The 19,629-nt window shown below is 44.6% G+C and overlaps 1 protein-coding gene across 1 annotated transcript; it reads right to left on the minus strand.

Annotated features, from left to right (window-relative positions):
- Positions 1–13,328: 13,328 nt before the first annotated feature.
- On the minus strand, positions 13,329–14,583 carry LOC140805042 (uncharacterized). The gene is made up of 2 exons (XM_073161226.1): positions 14,268–14,583; positions 13,329–14,184 (listed from the first exon to the last, which is right to left on the minus strand). Exons 1-2 carry the CDS (start codon positions 14,445–14,447, stop codon positions 13,555–13,557), a joined length of 810 nt encoding a protein of 269 aa, XP_073017327.1. The 5' UTR covers positions 14,448–14,583; the 3' UTR covers positions 13,329–13,554.
- Positions 14,584–19,629: the final 5,046 nt, after the last annotated feature.

The raw sequence follows: 19,629 nt of genomic DNA on the forward strand, positions 1-19,629 counted from the left end.
TTGAATTATACCTTTCTTTTATTGCAGTTCTGATGTCGTTCCCGTCTGGAATTCAAAGTCTGTCAACCCTCAATCTGGCAATGATAATATCAATAATATCATATCAATATACTGCTCAAATCAATACTAATCTGATCAATCTGGATTCAACTCAAAATCAATGGCATAACGGCATAATCCCGATATCCCAATCGATACAATCTCAACAGATATTAATTACAATCCATAACCAATATCCAATACAATCTGTAATCAATCAAAAATCTAAATCTGTCCAATATCAATTGATATACTCTGAAAAATCATAACAATTCCATAATCAATCTGTTTTCCAATCTGACTTCGATTATACGATGTCTAACATGTCAAGAACATCATATATGAATTATATTCGATTCTGACAATATCATAATTTCAAGATATATCAAAACTTGGTAAAACTTACGTCCAGTTTTATCCTGCGTCGATAGGAATACCGTACTGAAATCGGATTGAAATTCTTACGGGCGGATCTTGAACAAACTATAAATTCCTAAAATAAAATGCGTAAGGATTTTTTGGCAAACTTTACTCGGACTTTTCTCGTTTCTGTTGCTGAGGGATGAATGAATTGAACGTTTTATATATGTACAATGCATGTTTAAGCCATGTGGCTTACCCTTCACGCTGCACGTCTCACGCATATGCGCGACCCTCCTCGGCGCATATGCGCGAGACATCATGTCTCGGTGTGTCTCTCGGCAGCTCGCGCATATGCGCGCCCTCCTATCGCATATATGCGCGAGGTTCTCTGGAAATGAACTTGAACCGTTGCACAGCTCGCGCATATGCTCGCACCTACTTCGCGCATATGCGCGTGGTCCTCTGCCCACTTCGCGCATATGCGCGAGGAGTACTATTCCTCGCACACATTTCATGTATTTTCTCGTCTTTCCCGGTCCAATCCTTTCCGTCCATAATTACAGAAAATTATAAATCAATAATCGTAATTCATCAAATAAAATCACGGGCATTACACGAATATTGTATTTAATCGGGGGACTTTTTGACTGTTCGGCTAACGTTTTCAAAAACTTTCCAACACGAAATATTTTTCTGGAGTGTGTTTGGATTTAATGGGCGTACTTTAATGCTTATTGGGCTTAAAACCTTTTTTATTTTAATTGAGGCACATTAGTGCACCTTTTTTAATTAACCTAAACTACACTTAAATTAAACCTAAACCTACCCTACCTCATAATAGCCGATACCCCCTCTCCAACCACTCCGTTATCTCAATTATTTAGTATACCCCAGCTGCATTTTCTATCGGGTTCAGAGCTTTGCATCGAGGAAAGCTTCCGTGGCCACTTAATTTTGCAAAGACATATTTATCCGCGTTCCCTTGCATCGTTCTTGATCTTCAAACTCATAATGCACGCATTGTAATTTCGTTTCTGCATCTCTCATGTTGTATGATGTTCGTTGATGTGTGAAACTCTCGATCCAATTGTATGCATGAGATTTGTTCGGTTTACTTGCATGTTATTGCGTTTCCATGTCTTCCATTCACATTTTTCTGAAATGATGCATGAGGGCTGCCGATTTTTGGTTGCATAGAGATGAACATGCTGTGTATATGGCGATATGATGAAGGGATTCTAGGGAACACTCAGCTCTTGGTGAAAACCGATGGGGTCATGCGTGTGGCTAAGGTTTCCGGTGACTTTGGTGTAGTGTTGGGGTGAGTTCGGTTGGGCAGGGGCTGAACCACTCTGAGGCTTGATCCAAGAGGGTCCAACCGAGGCTAGGGGAGGTCCACCACCTGCTGGTATTGCCCTTGGTTCGCTTGGGGCCGGGGGAAACGGGGTTGGCCGCGAGGGTGTTTGTTGGGTTGGCTAGTTAGTGTGGACACTTCTAGGTGAGCATGGGGCTGGAGCCGTAGGTTCGTTGAGTCTAGGGGGGGTCCTAGGGTGGTCTAGGGAAGGCTGAGTCGTAGTTGGTTCCATCAGTTTTAGACGAGAGTCGAATCAAGGAAAGATGGTGACTAAGGCTTTCGGGTTAACACATGCTGGAAATTCCAGCAGCTTGCTGTCCTATTATTCGAGTGTCTAAAGGTCTGGTTTTGAGGTTTTTAGGACCTTTTAGATGTTTTTAAGGTATGGTAAAAAGTTGGGAAATTTTTGGTTAAATTTCGGTTCGATTCGTGTTAAAACCGGACCCCGGTCCAAGTTTTAAAACGAATCGGTTAAGTTTTGAATTTGGCTTGAGTTTACGTCTAGGGATGCTTTTAAATAAGTTTTGCGGCATTTTCAAGAGTTTGGTAAATTTTGGATCAAAACAATGAGTTGTGGATTTATCCAGATTTAATCGCTGCATGAAACATTAATTAAAGAATTAATTGAAACGCAAAGATTTGAGCTTAATAAAATTATGAAAAATTATATTTAAGCTCAAATAATTATTAGAAGTCTAATTTTTTAATTTGAGAATTTTATGCTAAGGTTTGGTTTAATTAGAGATTAAAACGCATTAATATGTTATATTTAAAGATTAATTTAAAAGTCATCGATTTAAGCCAAATAAAAATATGAGAAAAATCATGTAAGCTTAAATAATTATTTGGGACATGTTAGAGTCAATGGAATTAAGAAAAAATCAAAAACGTGAAATTTAGAGGTCAAGGGGTAAAACGGTAATTTTTGAGTTTCTAGGGGCAAAATGCTCATTTTGCACCCGAGTTGAGATTTTGGCCCTAGCAGCACCCTGAAAACATTGTATCATGTTTTAAATGTTTATGAATCATGTTTACGATTCTTATGAAATTATGATATATACGGTACATGCTTGTTTTAAGGAAAAAGTTACGTATATGCATATTTTTACTAAATGATGAATATGATGATATTTTGTGAAGGATGAGAATTGGTTGTGATTGATGATATATATGTATATGATGACATGAGATATGATGAGCTGAGGCCCGGGCTCAGTGGACGGGTAATGCTGTCGCTGATGTCCCCCGCCGCCCAGTACAGTGGTTATACGCAGATGGATCCATCGAAAGAGCTTATACGATAGAGTTAATAAGAAAGTCACAACTAATGAATCGAATTCAATTAAAAGAAAATGTATACTTATGCGATGACACGAGATGATTTTACACGACACGTTTATGTTATGCTTTTAAGTTTATGAAAGATATGTTGAATATGATATTTTTTACTGCTGTGTGTCATGTATATATACTTGTTATTCCTGGTACAGGTTTGTTGAGTCTTTAGACTCAATAGGGGTGTGTGATGCAGATGAGCTTAATGATGAGGAGATTGGAGGTTCCGAGCTCTGAGTAGGCAGACTTGGTGCGGTGACACAACCCGAGGACCGCATATTTTCCACATTATGATTTATGAGATATGAGAGGTTGTGAAAATTTTTAAACATTGATGATTTTAAGAACTTTTATTCGTTTATGTTTGCGTAAAATTTTGGGATGAGTTTGGTTATTTTAAACTGCACAATTTTTATTGTCAGATATTTAAGTTCATTTTTAAATGTTATATTTTTCTGTACAGCGCATGTATGAATAACCTTTAAATCTTATTTCGAAAATGCGAGTTTTTCTTTTTAAAAAAAATATTTCCGCACTTTTAAAACGAAGATGTTTCAGTTGGTATCAGAGCAAAGTTCCTGTATAGGGTTGGGCCAACGCAAGCTTCTCCCGCTTAGTCTTCAATCCTGAAGTCCGTAAGCTTTTATGATTTAAATGCTTTAAATGTTTTTTTTATGCTATCACCTGCATGTTTACATGATATATGCTTTGCAGTACATGTTTATCGGTCGTTATGTTTTGAGATTAAATGTTTTAAAATTTTCTTGTATATTAAGACATGCTGGATTTGTGGTGGAATTGGACATGATTAAGAATTTGGCTAATGGGCGTTAAGAAAGGATTAAAAAAATATTTGACTCTATTAATTTCGGTTAGTAGTACTGATGTTTTACTCGTGGGTCATAAGTAAACCTTAAAAATTATGAATGCCTTTGGGACTTGTTGATTTTCTAAGAAATTACCGATGGTTCGTGGTTGCTAGTCGAGTTAATGTTTGAGGATTCCTTGTAAGGAATAATGATTCAAAGACTATGACGATTTTTGGAAGTATAAAATTGTAGAAATTATTTAGGGTGCATGCTCCACCTAATTGGATTTAAGGTTTAAATTGCACGAATTGAGAACTTTAAGGACCTAATTGTAATAACCAATAATTTGAGGACCTAAGTGCAAAAATAAAATTCTAAGGGACTATTTTCGTACCAAATTTTGGGATTGAATAGTGAGTTTTGAGAATTTTAATGTTTAATGAGGCAAAAATCAAAATTTTTTTTGGACCAGAAATGCAAATTTTGTACGGTTGTAGGGCCAAAATGGTAATTTTCGAGAACTTAAAGGCCAAATTGATAATTCCGAAAATTTTGAGGATTAAATTCAAACTTGGAGATCGACAAAATTAAAACAACACTTCACTGTTTCAGGAAACAACTGCAAAGTTTTATGCGTAACAGGTACTAGTTCAACTGCTTGATTTCCAACAGCTACAAGAATTCAGACCGCATATCAGTTCCACCGTTTAAAGAAGAATAAGTTCAAACCGGCTGTTCAAAGAACATGATGTCGAAGTCATTAAAGGGCCATTTATTGCTCACTTAATGAAAGACATTCTCTGAACGGTTTAGAACATTCAAATTGGTATGCATTGCCACTAGTCAACCACGCTTTGAACAAATCCCTATATCAATATGCATTTTAGTCACTATCTCAGAAGAGAGAGATTAATTTTTGTCCAGAAGTTCTGATGGTAAAAAAGTTGCCATAAAAGGATACTCAGAAGTAACTCTTCGAGGAACGAGATTCAAAATTGTGCTAGAAAAGAGAACATTAAATGCTTTGCTGAAGAACACTTAATTTCTTTACAGATGATAGTTACACATCATTCTAAGGTTACAGGTTAAAGTTGCTCATCTGTTTCCGACAGTTGAAATGACAGTTTATATAAGCAGAGCTGGAAGTATGCAACAGATAGACGCAAGAAAACGAGATAAACTTTGATAGACTTAATTGAATTGTGGTGATGAGAGTTAAAACCAGTAGATCACGTTAGTAAAACCAGAATATAATATAAAAGCAGAAGTTCTCGTATCGCCTTAACAAAGCAGTACTCTTTGAGTACTTATCAACTTAGATAAATGGAAGCAGAACTCGACTTATAGAAGGTTAGAACTTAACGATTTTTTCTTGATCATTACAATATTAAATGTTACCGTTACTTTATCTAGTACGAGTATTTATTGCACCATTAATACTGAACAAAGACATTTAACGCTTCTTATCAGTTTTGGTATGAAACAAGACTGATTGTTTTGTAGCTTTCTGCAGGACCCATTTTAGGTACTAAAGCTGATCTTGCTCAGGAGTCTCAGAAGCCTTCTTTGAATATAGACGTTTGACTCAAGTTTTCTATATATATTAGGTTCACTCATATATAGAAAACAATGTCATTATCTTTATCTATACAACAATTATTCCAACGTGAGTTTGAGCTATTATCAACTACTTATCTTCAAAGCTCAACATACAGAAAAGCAGCACACACTTTATTATCAATATCCAATCTTCTAAGATCATATTGTGCTGTTGTTTCTTAAAATCTCCTCAAGCTAAACACTTTGCTACATCTTCGAGAAGAGTTTGTAAACTGGAAAAGAGTCTTTTCCAAAACCTTGTTGTATTTGTTTTTACTGAGTTGTTTAAATAAGAGTTTCATTTGGCTGAGGGCAAGGCCTACTGGAGTGGGTGTGTACAAGTGTTGGACTGTAATATCCAAAGTCTTTTAGTGATATCAATATCTTCGAACTTTCAGAAACAACCACTGTTATATTGCCTACTGTTTTATTGTGTTTCACCATACTCCATTGGATCGTTTCCGCACTTATTATTGTGATCTGCTGGACTTAATCTTGAACAAGATAAGCTATAATCTCTTACAGGATTCTAGCACCCTTTGCAAAATTAACCAACAAAGGAAAGAGTTTATTCACCCCTCCCCCCTCTAAACTCTATATCGATCCCCAACACACAATCATCAAGCTTTCTACATACATTATTCGAAGCTTGCATGCTTCAAGAATCTAAGCGAAATCAAAGATTACATACCTCAATCTCTCATTAAAGCACGCACTCAACAGAAAGATATCTGATCTTTCAAATATCTTATTTGTGCTACCAAAACAAGAAAGACCTTATTTGTGCTACCAAAACAAGATTTTTTTATTATATCAATAACCTTTTGGTTATTTGATTAATAGTTGTGTCTGGTGAACCGATGGTTCTTAAAATCCAGAAGTGTAAAGTGATCACAAAGAGTTCCAAAACAGGCAGTGTATTAAGTCGTGATTGGAGTGGACTGTTGCAGACTTTTATAAAGCCAAAGTCTTTTAGTAAAATTCTTCTTAAAGAGAAATAAGGGTTGACGTAGGAGTTTTATCTGCGAAAATCCATAAAAATCTCGTATCTTTACTTTCCGCAAGTTCTTACAGTTTTGACCGTATCTTGTTGATTAGATTGCCAACTGCTAAAATCATCACTAGAAATATTGACCGGTTTCCGCACTTGTCAAGTGGTTTATATTTCAAACCGTTTGAGAAAAAATTTCAACCGCCAAAAATCGGTTGAAAATAAATTTTAAAAGGAGATATTTTTAAAGAGTTCATTCACCCCCTCTAAAATCTTTCTCGATCCTAACAGTATACCTTCAAAATGATATTGATATTTGACTTTTTGTTGGAAAATAAATTTCCGTTTGATAAACTAAGTGCTTAAATTGATTGGATTAACTGATCAAGAAGTTTGAAAATAACTGAACAAATACTCAAACTTACAGTTGCCTCTAACTGAAGATTAATGCACAGATTAACAAAGGCAACTGAACCAGCTTAACTGAACTTTCACAGACAACTGACTGATCATTTGGAAACTGATCAGTTGCTACATTCAGTTGTGAGCTTATCAACTATTTCTTATCAGCTGATCCTTCAGCTGTACACGTAATCAGTTAACGAAAAGGACATTCAATCGACAATAGTACAAAGCAGACTGCAACTAATAGTGGGAACGCCGTATTTCAGAAAAGTTACAGTGTACGAATGTCAGAAAAATATTGACGTGGCAAATAACGGATATAATTATTGAAATTACATTGATTATTACTGGATACGCCGGAACAACTTCCGGCGCTTCCCTAACGTTCTGTGTTTTCAGGGTTATTACTAAAATCATCCCGGGCACTGTCCTCCAGGTGACAGGGAACTCAACCACCCCGGACCATCAGTAACTTGCAAGAACATCCGCACATATATCCAAACACTTGACTTGGCAAATCGCCCACCCGGCTATTACCCGATTTGCCCGGTTGACATCATTTGGCGCCGTCTGTGGGAAAACTGTAACTAAAGACGTAGATATGGTTACCACTCGTAAAACTACGGGGAACCACTCTGGTCCCCAAAATCCGGAAGGAGGTCAAGAAAATTCATTGCCCAGTCACCTCCCAGAGGAGTTGGCTCAGTTGATAGCTGCTGCGGTCCAAAAAGCTCTTGCCGAAAGGGGCCTACCTGAATCCAGTCACTCAAAGGAAAATGAGGCAATGGGAGAGTCTCCTCTTGAAAAAGAGAGAGACCGAGAAGAGAATTCCCAGGCGTTTTCCAAAGCTCCTACCTTTGCTATGATCCAGGAGCTAGAAGATTTAAAGAAGAAAGTGAAAGAGCTGGAAGCTAAAGCAGGGTCATCTCAGGTTTCAGCCCCGGATGCCTCCCAGGGATGCCCTTTCTCCCTGGAAATTGTGAGTGAGCCCCTCCCAGCCCATTTCAAAGCTACCAAAATACGGGAGTATGATGGAAACTCAGACCCTGACGAGCATCTCACCCGGTTTGAGAATGTGGCCATGTTACATTGCTACTCTGACAAAATCAAGTGCAAGGTGTTCCTCACCACTTTAGTAGACTCTGCCCAGAGGTGGTTCGAAAAGTTGAAACCCCGGAGCATACAATCTTTTGCAGGTTTCAGAGACACTTTCTTGCACCACTTTAGCAGCAGCAAGAGGTATAAGAAGACCGCCTTTAGCTTGTTCGAGATAAAGCAATCCGGTGATGAATCTCTTCGGGCGTACATTCGCCGGTTCAATAAAGCATCCCTGGAGGTGCCGGCTTGTGCTCCTGAAACCAAAACTACAGCGTTCACTCAGGGACTCAAGGAGGGAGATTTTTTCAGGTCTTTGGTGAAGAAGCAGCCCGGGAATTTTGAAGATCTGCTGTCCCGGGCAGAGAAGTATATAAATATGGAGGAAGCACAGCGGCAGAAAAGGGAATCTACCCGTAAAGAAAGGGGTGACCGGGTGGTAAAAACTGATGACCACACCCGAGGAAATAATCTTGGGCGTTTTTCTCGATACACCCCAATGAAGCCACACCGGGGTGAAGGAATCCATATTTGCGACAATGAGAAGAAAGCCAGGTCATACCAGTCGCCCCCAAACCTGTCCTATATCACGAAAATATGCTCCTATCACGGAGAATGTGCCCACAGCACGAGCGAATGCCGGAAAATGAAACGGGCCCCTTCCCAGTCGGGCCTTGGTGCTTCGGAGCAGGTAACGAAGAAATCCCGGGGACCACCATGGGTGAACAGGGATGCAGGGTATGGGCCGGGGAACAAAGGCCCGATCAGACAGGAGAGGAAGGGTGATACCGGTCAAGTATCTCCAAGCAAGGAAAATAAGGACGGAGGAAGGTCACCGACCCTCGGGGTGATTAAAATGATTTCGGGAGGATCGACAGATGGAGACTCCAACCGAGCCAGAAAGGCACATTCCCGGCATGAGAGTTTCGGAGTGGAAAATACAGTAAGGAGTGAAGGACCGGTCATCAGTTTCGGCCCTCGGGATCTTCAGGGAGTCAGTCTCCCACACAACGATGCCCTAGTCATCCAAGCGAAGGTGGCAAATTATGACATTCGCCGGGTCTTCGTCGATTCAGGGAGCTCAGTGAACGTTATTTTCCTGGAGGCCCTGGATCAGATGAACCTGGAAGACTACCGTTTGCAGCCAGTAGAAACGGCGTTATTCGGATTTGCTGGTCACACTGTTTATCCCCGGGGGGAAATCACCTTGCCCCTCACCATAGGAGCTGAAGACCTTCGAAAGACGGTGATGACGGTTTTCACGGTGGTAAATGCCCCCACATCTTATAATATCATCTTGGGCAGGCCTGCTATGAATGCCTTGCGGGCCGTGGCCTCGGCTTACCACCAGAAGCTAAAATTCCCAGTGGGGAATAGAATCGGAGAAGTAAAGGGGGACCAGCCGTCCTCCCGCAAGTGCTACGCGGAAACCGTCAAAGTTGAAAATAAAAGAACCCGACGAAGTGGAGAGAATAGGAGACCAGGGAAGGAGGAGGTGCACTTTACCCAACAGGTATACATGGTGGAGGGAGAGGAGCAGGAGGAAGTAAGCATCTTACCCGGGCAGCCCTTGAAAACAACAAGGATAGCCCGGGATCTTGAGCCAGTAACCCGGGCTCAATTACTACAGTGCCTAACAAAGAATGCGGATATCTTCGCATGGTCCTCATCAGAATTGATAGGGATCTCCCCTCACGTGGCTGAGCACAGGTTAAATATCATCCCGGGCTCCCGGGCAATAAAGCAGAGGAAGAGGCACTTTGGTCTCGAAAAAGACAAAATAATTGCGGAACAGGTGGGAGAATTATTGGAAGCCGGGCAGATCAGAGAGGTCCAGTTCCCCACCTGGTTATCCAACGTGGTCTTGGTTCCAAAATCATCCGGTAAGTGGCGAATGTGCGTTGATTTCAGGGACTTGAATAAAGCGTGCCCAAAAGACTGCTACCCCTTGCCCCGGATTGATCAACTGGTGGATTCGACATCGGGGTATGAATTGCTGTGCTTCATGGATGCCTATCAGGGGTACCATCAGATCCCCTTGGCCCGGGAAGATCAGGAGAAGGTTAGCTTCATTACCTCGGGAGGAACCTTTTGCTATGTGGTCATGCCCTTTGGATTAAAAAATGCCGGGGCCACATATCAAAGATTGATGGACAGGATATTCACCAAGCAAGCCGGGCGAAATGTAGAGGTTTACGTGGACGATATCTTGGTGAAATCTCGAACACACAATGAGCTCATCCAAGACCTCGAAGAGACTTTCTCTACTCTCCGAGAGTATGGGGTGAGGTTAAACCCGGCCAAATGCACGTTTGGGGTTAAGAGCGGCAAGTTCCTCGGGTTCATGGTCACCGAGAGAGGAATCGAGGTCAATCCGGATAAAGTCAAGTCTATTACTGAAATGGCATCCCCAAAGTCAGTCAAGGATGTGCAGAGGCTCACAGGGAAAATCGCCGCCTTATCACGTTTCATTTCTCGATCTGCACACCGGAGCTACCCCTTTTTTCAAGCTCTAAGGAAAGCCAAAGAGTTTGGTTGGGATGAAAAATGTGAGAAGGCTTTCGAAGAATTGAAGAATCATCTCGCCGGACTCCCTGTCCTTGAGAAGCCTGGACCCGGGGAGAAACTTTGGGTGTACCTTTCGGCCACTGAGCATGCTGTTAGCTCTGTACTGATCCGAGAGGAAGGTACCGATCAAAGGCCGGTCTACTATGTGAGTCACGCGCTCAAGGGGCCCGAGACCAGATATACGGAGGTAGAGAAGGTGGCCCTAGCTCTGGTGATCACAGCACGGAAACTCCGCCCGTACTTCTTGTCCCATCCTATCACTGTGCTGACTAACACCCCTCTCGGGAGAATCATGACTCAGCCCGAGATCTCGGGAAGGCTAGTAAAGTGGACTGTAGAATTGGGAGAATATGACATCGAGTACCAGCCCAGGAAGGCAATTAAGGCCCAGGCCTTGTCAGATTTTATCACCGAAATGATTGTTCCCGAGGCTGGCGGAATTTGGAGAATATTTGCAGACGGGGCCTCCTGTAAAGATGGCAGTGGAGTGGGAGTACTATTGATATCACCCACCGAGGAAAAAATACAGTTGGCAGTGAGGTTGGACTTCCGGGCCTCCAATAATGAAGCAGAATACGAGGCCGTTATCATCGGGATAAAAGCGGCCCGGGATGTTGGAGCTACCCGAGTCATTATTTATACGGATTCCCAGTTGGTAGCCCAACAAGTAAAAGGAGCATATGAGGCCCGGGAGGATAAGTTTATAAAATATCTGACTATCATCAGAGAATCATCGGCACATTTCACAGATTGGAGCGTAGAACAGATTCCCCGAGAGAAAAATACTGAAGCCGATGCCCTGGCAAAAATGGCGGCTTCACTCGCTGATTATCGGGAGCCGGGTATATCTTACCACACTAGCCTGGTATCCTCAGTGGATACCGAGCCTCCTAAAACCCAGGAAGATGATTGGGCCACCCCCATCCTTGACTACATCTCCCGGTCCCATCTACCCGAGGATGCCAAGGAGGCCAGTCAAATCAAAAAGAGAGCAGCTCGTTTTGTTGTGATCAATGACATCCTATACCGGCGGTCTTTCCAAGGTCCCCTTCTCAAGTGTATCTCCGGGGACGAGTCCATTTATGTTCTAAGGGAGATTCATGAGGGCTGCTGCGGAGATCATCTTGGAGCAACCTCCCTGGCTAGGAAGGCTTTGCTCGCTGGATTCTGGTGGCCTACTATGCATCAAGATTCTGCCCGGGTGGTCCGCTCATGTGAGGGATGCCAAAGGAATAGCAACATTAATCACCACCCAACTGCCCTGATGAAGCCTATCCGGGCCTCTTGCCCTTTTGATCAGTGGGGCCTGGATATCGTGGGATCCTTCCCTGTGGCCCGAGCTCAAAAAAAATTTTTGCTCGTAGGGATTGATTACTTCTCTAAATGGGTGGAAGCAGAGCCCCTGGCTAAAATCACGGAGGGAGAGGTTCTTAAATTCCTATGGAAAAATATTGTCTGCAGGTTCGGGATTCCCCGAAAGCTTATATCTGACAACGGCAGGCAATTCCAGGGGAATAAAGTCAGGGCTTGGTGCGAGGAGATGAAGATTACTCAGGCTTTTACCTCAGTTGCTTACCCACAAGCCAATGGGCAGACTGAGGTAACCAACCGCACTATTGTCCAGGCACTCAGAGCTCGATTATACGGAGTTGGAAAAGACTGGGTAGAAGAGTTGCCCAGTGTTCTTTGGGCATACCGTACCACACCTCGAACGGCTACTGGGGAAACACCATTCAGCCTGGTGTATGGTTCTGAAGCAGTGCTCCCGGCCGAGATCGGGCAAACCTCAACCCGGGTGCACGCATATCCGGAGGATAATGATAAGGCCCGGGCCAATGAACTCGATCTCATTGAAGAAAGGAGAGAAAGAGCGGCAATCAAAATGGAGGCTTATCGGCGTCGGGTGATGAAAACTTATAACCAAAGGGTCCGACATCGGGAATTCCAGATAGGAGATATGGTCCTGAAAAAAGCAAATCCGGCTGGAGATGTTGGCAAGCTTGAGGCCCGATGGGAAGGTCCTTACAAGGTGGTGCGCAAAGTTAGCTCAAGCACTTATTATCTTGAAGATGGGCAAGGCCGTCCTCTCAAAAGGCCCTGGAATGCTTTCCATCTTAAGAAATATTTTCCTTAGAAGTTTTTGTAAATCCCTTGTAAATACTTGGCAATAAAAAGCAAGCTTCAGGAAAATTTATTTTAAAGGGCCCGGGTGGTACCATGCCCCGGCTTCCCTCCAATTTATTATTAAGGGCCCGGGTGGTACCAAGCCCCGGCTTCCCTTCAGTTTATTATTAAGGGCCCGGGTGGTACCATGCCCCGGCTTCCCTCCAATTTATTATTAAGGGCCCGGGTGGTACCAAGCCCCGGCTTCCCTTCAGTTTATTATTAAGGGCCCGGGTGGTACCATGTCCCGGCTTCCCTTCAATTTATTATTAAGGGCCCGGGTGGCACCACGCCCCGGCTTTCCCTTCAGTTTATTATTAAGGGCCCGGGTGGTACCATGCCCCGGCTTCCCTTCAATTTATTATTAAGGGCCCGGGTGGCACCACGCCCCGGCTTTCCCTTCAGTTTATTATTAAGGGCCCGGGTGGCACCATGCCCCGGCTTCCCTCCAATTTATTATTAAGGGCCCGGGTGGTACCAAGCCCCGGCTTCCCTTCAGTTTATTATTAAGGGCCCGGGTGGTACCATGCCCCGGCTTCCCTTCAATTTATTATTAAGGGCCCGAGTGGCACCACGCCCCGGCTTTCCCTTCAGTTTATTATTAAGGGCACGGGTGACACCACGCCCCGGCTTTCCCTTCAGTTTATTATTAAGGGCCTGGGTGGTACCATGCCCCGGCTTCATGTCAATGTATTACTAAGTTGGAAAGCCCGATTACCTTCCAACACTTGACGGATTCTTCTTATTTACAAAACAAAGACCCAGGGACGAATAGGAGAAATTTCATTAAGGAAAAGTATTACAACTACCAGAGGAAAGAAGTGCAAAAAATATTAAGAAGCAGTCTCTGGCCCCGAGTCCTCCTCCACCTCGGATTCCTCCTCAGCCGGGAGCTCAGCACCGTCCTCGGGCAGGGAGTTAACAGCCCGGGCTAAGTCCAGTATGCCTTTCTTTTCCAGAGGCAGAAGGCCGGCTTCCCTCACTTGCGCTTTGCATTTATTAAAGCCCGCCTTGAAATAAGGAAAGGCTTTATTTATCACCAGCTGCTGAAATTCTGCAGTAGCAAGGAAAGCAGCCCGCCACTCCTCTTCTAAAATGGCCCGAGCCTTAAGATCCGCTTCCCGGGCTGCAAGAGTAGCCTCCAGCTCAGCCACCCTCTGAGTGGCCAGCACGAAATTATCCAGGGCAGCCCGTGCATCTAAATCTAACTTTTCAACCCTGGCCTCTGCCTTCTCCAATTGAGCCTTCAGCGAGACGATTTCTGCCCGAGCCTCCCCGAGCTGGCCCTGCAAGCAGTCTATTGTGGTGCTCTGGCCAAGGAGGGCATCCGCATGGAGCTCTTGGAGCTGGACTATGCGGGCCTGGGCCTCATCATGGAGAGCCTGGGCGGAGGCTGCCCGGGCCTCAGTGCTTTTTTGATAAGCACCCATCTTCTCAAAGGCCGCTCTAGCCATTTGCCCGCTCTGGGAATAAACCAAGAAATGCATAAGGAAGAAAGTATACAGATGAAGCAAAGAAGCAGGAGTGGTGGAAAGAAAACACTTACAGCTAGTAGGAGATTGAAACTCTCCATCATCAGATCCCCGGCCTTCGAAGCCAGAAGCATGGTCTCATCGGCAGGAGTTGCCACTCGCTTCAGCGTGTGGAAGCCTATCGACGAACTTCCGGCCGAGAAAATGGTCTCGGGCACTGCGGGGGAGGGGGAAGTAGTGCCATCTGTAGACATTGGCGGGATAAGCCCGGACCCCTGAACCACCCGGGGCTCAACACGGACAAGCTCTTTTGAAGCTTTCCTTTTCTTAGTGGTTTGGAGGGGCCGGTCTGAGGACTCGTCCTCCCCTTCGATTAGAATAACCCCTCGCTCCTTGGGCTCGGAGGTCTTGGCAGTCTGGACGTTAGGAGAGGTACCAGCCTGCCCGGCCTCAACAGTAGCCAAGGTCCCTTTTTCGACAGGCCTCTGGGATGCCAGCTCCTCCTCGACCCGGTCTTCAGTAGCCGCCTGGGATGAAGACCCCCGCTGCTCTCGTGCCTTCCTTTCAGCAGCAGCGGCCTTCCGGGCAGCTTTCCTAGCCGCTTTTTCCTCAGCCAACTTTTGGGCAAAGGCCTCTTTCATCTCAGCGTCTGCAGGAAATAAAACAGCCCGTTAGATTATGTGATCTACCAAGGGAAAGGCAGCACAATAAGGGTTAGCGAAAGGAACCTACCGGGGCGAAAGGCATCGAACTCTTCGATGATGCGATCGGTAGGCTCCTCCACCCCGGGGCTCAGACCGTAAGTCACCAATAAATTTTCACCAAGGAGGGCAGAGGAGCTATACACCTTACCGCCTACCACCTCCTCACACTGGGTGTAAGAGTCAAGTATGCGGTGGTTCTCAGGAAGACCCGGTTGATCAGGAAGGGTAGAAATAAACCCAATCGGGCATTCAGGGAGTTTAGCAGGACGAATGTAAAAGAACCGACGTTTCCAGTCCTTGACAGAAGAAGGAATATCTCCGAAAAGTTTATGGTGAGACCGGGTCTTGAACGAAAAGGCGTAATCGCCAATGTAGCAGATAAAGAAAAAATTAAAAAGGCAAGGCTCAAGGGGAATGTCGGGGTGCATGGAGAGGAGGGTGAAAAAACAGGTCATCATCCTAATGGCATTAGGGTGAAATTGATTGAGAGGAATGCCAAGAAGGGAAGATATCCCAATGAAAAAAGGGTGAAGGGGAAATCTGAGGCCATTGATGACCTGGTCTCGAAAGAAGGTAAGATACCCTTCTGGTGGCTTGTCAGCCCGATCACTGGGACCAGGGATGACAATAGCATGGTCAACAGGGATGGAGCCAAGGATGCGGATCTCCTCGGCGGATTTGGCTCGGAGAGAGCTCACCATGGTAGAAAACCATGGCAAGGGGCCAGAATCAGTAGCCCGGGCAGGAGAAGGAATAGCCCGGGCTAAAGGTTTCGAAGAAGTTACCTTCTTCTTTTTCTTCTGGGGACGGGAGGGCCCAGCTCCGCGAGAAGTTTTAGATTTTTTGAGGGGAGAAAAAGGAAGAGTTGAATTTTGAGGACGAAAAGTAGAAACGGGGGAGGCAGAAATCGGGGGACTATCGCGCAGGGCCTCCGACTCAAATTCCGAGGAGCCCTGATAGATATTACCCGAAGTAGAAGAAGTACGGGAGGAAGACATAATGGAAAAAGGGGAACTTACGCGGTGTTTGGAAGAGAAGTGGTGGTTTGATCGCTGGGGATTGATCGGCAGTATGACAGAGTTGCAGACGCGGAAGCTTAGTGAAAATTGGCGAAAGTAATGACGGGTTGGGGAAGGAGATATATATAGGAGCAGAAAAACGACCTGGGCCGTAGATCTAGCCATGATCCAAAGGTCCGCGTCGGTTCAGAAAAACACACCCGGATCACGGATCTCCGCCGTTGATCTGGGGGGATATGAATGATCAGATTCGCATCGTAAGTCGCACCTAGCAGGTGAAAGGACGTGTAATTATGAAGGTGTCAGACTTATCGGGTCCTCGGGAGACGGAACGTTGCCGACCGTTAGAAAGGAAAAAGGAACACGTGTCATCATGACATCCTACATGTCCCTCAAAAAAGATAACGGGCATGTTACCTCGAACCCGGGAGGTTTGAAGCCCCGGCAAGTCATTTTAAGCCAGGGAGGTTTGAAGCCCCGTAACTCGCCCGGGAGGTTTGAAGCCCCGGCGAGTTATTTTAAGCCCGGGAGGTTTGAAGCCCCGGCAAGTTATTTTAAGCCCGGGAGATTTGAAGCCCCGGCAAGTTATTTTAGACCCGGAAAGTTTTGAAGTTATTTTGAGCCCGGGAGGTTTGAGGCCCCGGCAAGTTATCGTTAGTCCGAAAGGTTTTAAACCCTGGTTTTTTACTTTAAAATCCATAAACTTGAAGGAAGAGCACAAGCGAAGTGCGCAAAATAAAATTTTATTAATAAAATCGGTGAAATATCGCAGTAGCCAGCCTAGAGCCTACATGATCCTCCCAGTCCGACATCCAGCTATGAAGCTCAGGGAGGGGAAGGTTGGTAAAGGACTCGGTAGCGGCAAGCTTGCGCAGCTGTTTCCACTCCTTCCGCAGCATCGCCTGAAGCAGAACTTGATCAGTGGCTAGCTCGGTCACGTGCGTCACATAAAATATCCGTTTGTATCTCCTGGCCAATGCTCTCTGTGGCCTGGTAAAGGCCAGACCGTCTTGGAAGGATTGCACAAGATTATGAATCTTATGCCAAGTGGACATAACTTTCGCCAGAATAAACTCCTCGATGGTCCTCTTCAACGACTCTAAATGAACGCGCGTAGAGGGTGGCAAGTGACCATACGGACTGCTGTTAACAGTAGTTTCACTTGAACTCGGCATGATCGAAACAATCGCTCTCACTTCGCCTTCATCTACTTATTTATAGGCAAAAGGTCGGTAGTCTGGAGGAAACCGAAAAGTTTCCAACCATGTGAAACGACTACGCATTTATGGAGGAGAGATTAATCGCGACCGTTGGTTTAAGCATGCGTGTTGGATCAGGAAACGCCTAAAAAATTGTTCCAGGTAGTCAAAGGGACGCGAACAAATATCAATGTCACAGCGTCATTATTACCTTGGGAAATGGGGCGTCCCTAGGCGGAACTTTAGTATCAAAGATCGAAATTTGTGTAGGGGACACCATACCGAGGGGCGGGAAGTCTTAGGGTATCGGCACTCATCCAAGCCCGGGGAACACGAGTCCCCGGCATTTCATGGAGCCCGGGAAGCCCGAGGCTCCCGCAGGTGATTCACAGCCCGGGGAACGCAAGGCCCCAGCATTGGGGTTAATCGCCCGGGAGATATCAAGTCCAGAAGTTTTTAGTAAATTATTTCAGATGGTTTTGCCCCTTTCATGATGTGTCACTGGATTTACAGTGGTTATAAGCCGAGTGGTGATAGAGGAAAAGGAACTAAAATAAATTCTTATTCAACCATATACATTGGCGCATACTACATCGTCATATTTCTCTTCTATTACAATTATTCGTATCTTCAACCAAGCCGACAGCGGGGGAGTGGAGCCTTGCATGAAGCTGGAAGAGCCGAGAATGTTCTTCAGGAGCTTCAATTCCTTCCGAAGCATCAGCTGATATACATGACCATCCGTGAAGATGTCCACCCACTCAGCTAAGTGTAGTTGTTTGCGCACTTTCCTTAGTTTGGATGCCAGGGCAGGAGTGGTGGCTTCCCCGGAATCGTAAAGAAGTTTCAGTTCTTGAAGCTCTTCCCAATAGCCAAGAACTTCGTTCAGTACTTCATCTTCTATGATGGACTTTTGAACTTCCAGATTGGGCTCCCTAAGGGCTTCGGTCATCCCGGGAGTTCTCGAGCTGCTAGCATCGGCCATATTTATGGAAGTAATTAGCAAGGGATAGGGGATACCAGATATATATAGGAAAGAGGAATATATCCCGATCGTTGATTCTCGAATATATCTACGGCTAGGGTGAATATTGGAAGTTGCGCAGGGCAGGCGAAAAGACAGGCGTCAATATCGAGATATTGTAACAGCCCTCGAAACGCGGAACGTTGAAAATAAATTTGAATTTTAGGGCTTACGACGACATCAACAAGGGTATCCACATCTGCAGAGTCATAGAAGACTCCTGTATCACCAGGAGAACATCTTTTATTAATCGGGACAGCGAGATAGACTCTAGCCCGACTTTTTTAGGAGGGAGTGGTGATGCCCCCAAGAGAACCCGGGCCCGGGTATGGACCCTGACCCGGAAAGTTCTCGAACTCGGGCAAGATCAGAACGGGAAAAAGATATTGAAGTACAATTACCTTCAGTGACCTGGTGGGAAGGACGCCCGGGGAGTAATCAGCTAATATCCGGGGTAAAAACTTCCCGGCTCAAGAAACACCTCAGAGGCACTCGGGTGGAAAACACCCGAGAAAAAGACGCATTCTCTCCTTGATCACCACGTCTTCCTGACATCGCGGAGCCTATTTTACCCCATTCCATGACCAGGTCAACTCTTAGTACGTGTCCCACTACTTGACAACGTGGCCCATGACCCCGAATCATGGACCACTATCCGAATTCGGCGGGTAAGTCATCTACCTGCCTCATCTATAAAGACCCCCCGTAAGTACTACAGAAGAGGTAACTCTTTTTGGAATACTCACAAGCACTCACAAATATTCTTACTCCCTCTAAGTTTTCCTTTGCGTACATTACTGACTTGAGCGTCGGAGTGGATACGCCGGAACAACTTCCGGCGCTTCCCTAACGTTCTGTGTTTTCAGGGTTATTACTAAAATCATCCCGGGCACTGTCCTCCAGGTGACAGGGAACTCAACCACCCCGGACCATCAGTAACTTGCAAGAACATCCGCACATATATCCAAACACTTGACTTGGCAAATCGCCCACCCGGCTATTACCCGATTTGCCCGGTTGACATCAATTACCATTGAAGAGAAGCCTATAAATATCAGAGAAGAGCAGTTGAAAAATAATGATTCACTATTCTATCAATCATTTGTTACTCTGCTGAAATTCTCGCTCATATTCAAAAATTAGAAGCTGAAACTTATCAGATATATTCGTAGAATTCTATGCTACTTTCGAGCTTACTAGCACAAATTATTTTTAGTTGTAAATTCGATCTTAATAGAGATCCGTTGTGCTAAGTTCAGTTGAGTACTGTGAAACATATTGTAAACTAAGAATTTTAGTTTTTCCATTGTTAAGTCCAAACTGAAGTGGGTCTGTACAAATGTTTGCATCGATCAAAGTCTTTTAGAGGATATCATATCCTTGTGATAGAAGGGGTGACGTTGAAATGATTGGAATCTCCGAACATCCATAAAATCTCGTGTGTTCTTACTTCAGTTTTTATTCTATCTATCAGTCAATTTATTTCTGCA

Source organism: Primulina eburnea, chromosome 11 (genome assembly GCF_022965805.1).
Source record: "Primulina eburnea isolate SZY01 chromosome 11, ASM2296580v1, whole genome shotgun sequence".
NCBI lineage: Eukaryota > Viridiplantae > Streptophyta > Magnoliopsida > Lamiales > Gesneriaceae > Primulina > Primulina eburnea.

What these genes read in the sequence shown, in the direction of transcription:
- LOC140805042 (XM_073161226.1), bottom strand. Translation starts at nt 14,447, where the DNA reads ATGTCTACAGATGGCACTACTTCCCCCTCCCCCGCAGTGCCCGAGACC. An exon ending in GTTTCAATCTCCTACTAGCT is followed by an intron (nt 14,185 to 14,267) that starts GTAAGTGTTTTC and finishes GTTTATTCCCAG; the next exon opens with AGCGGGCAAATGGCTAGAGC.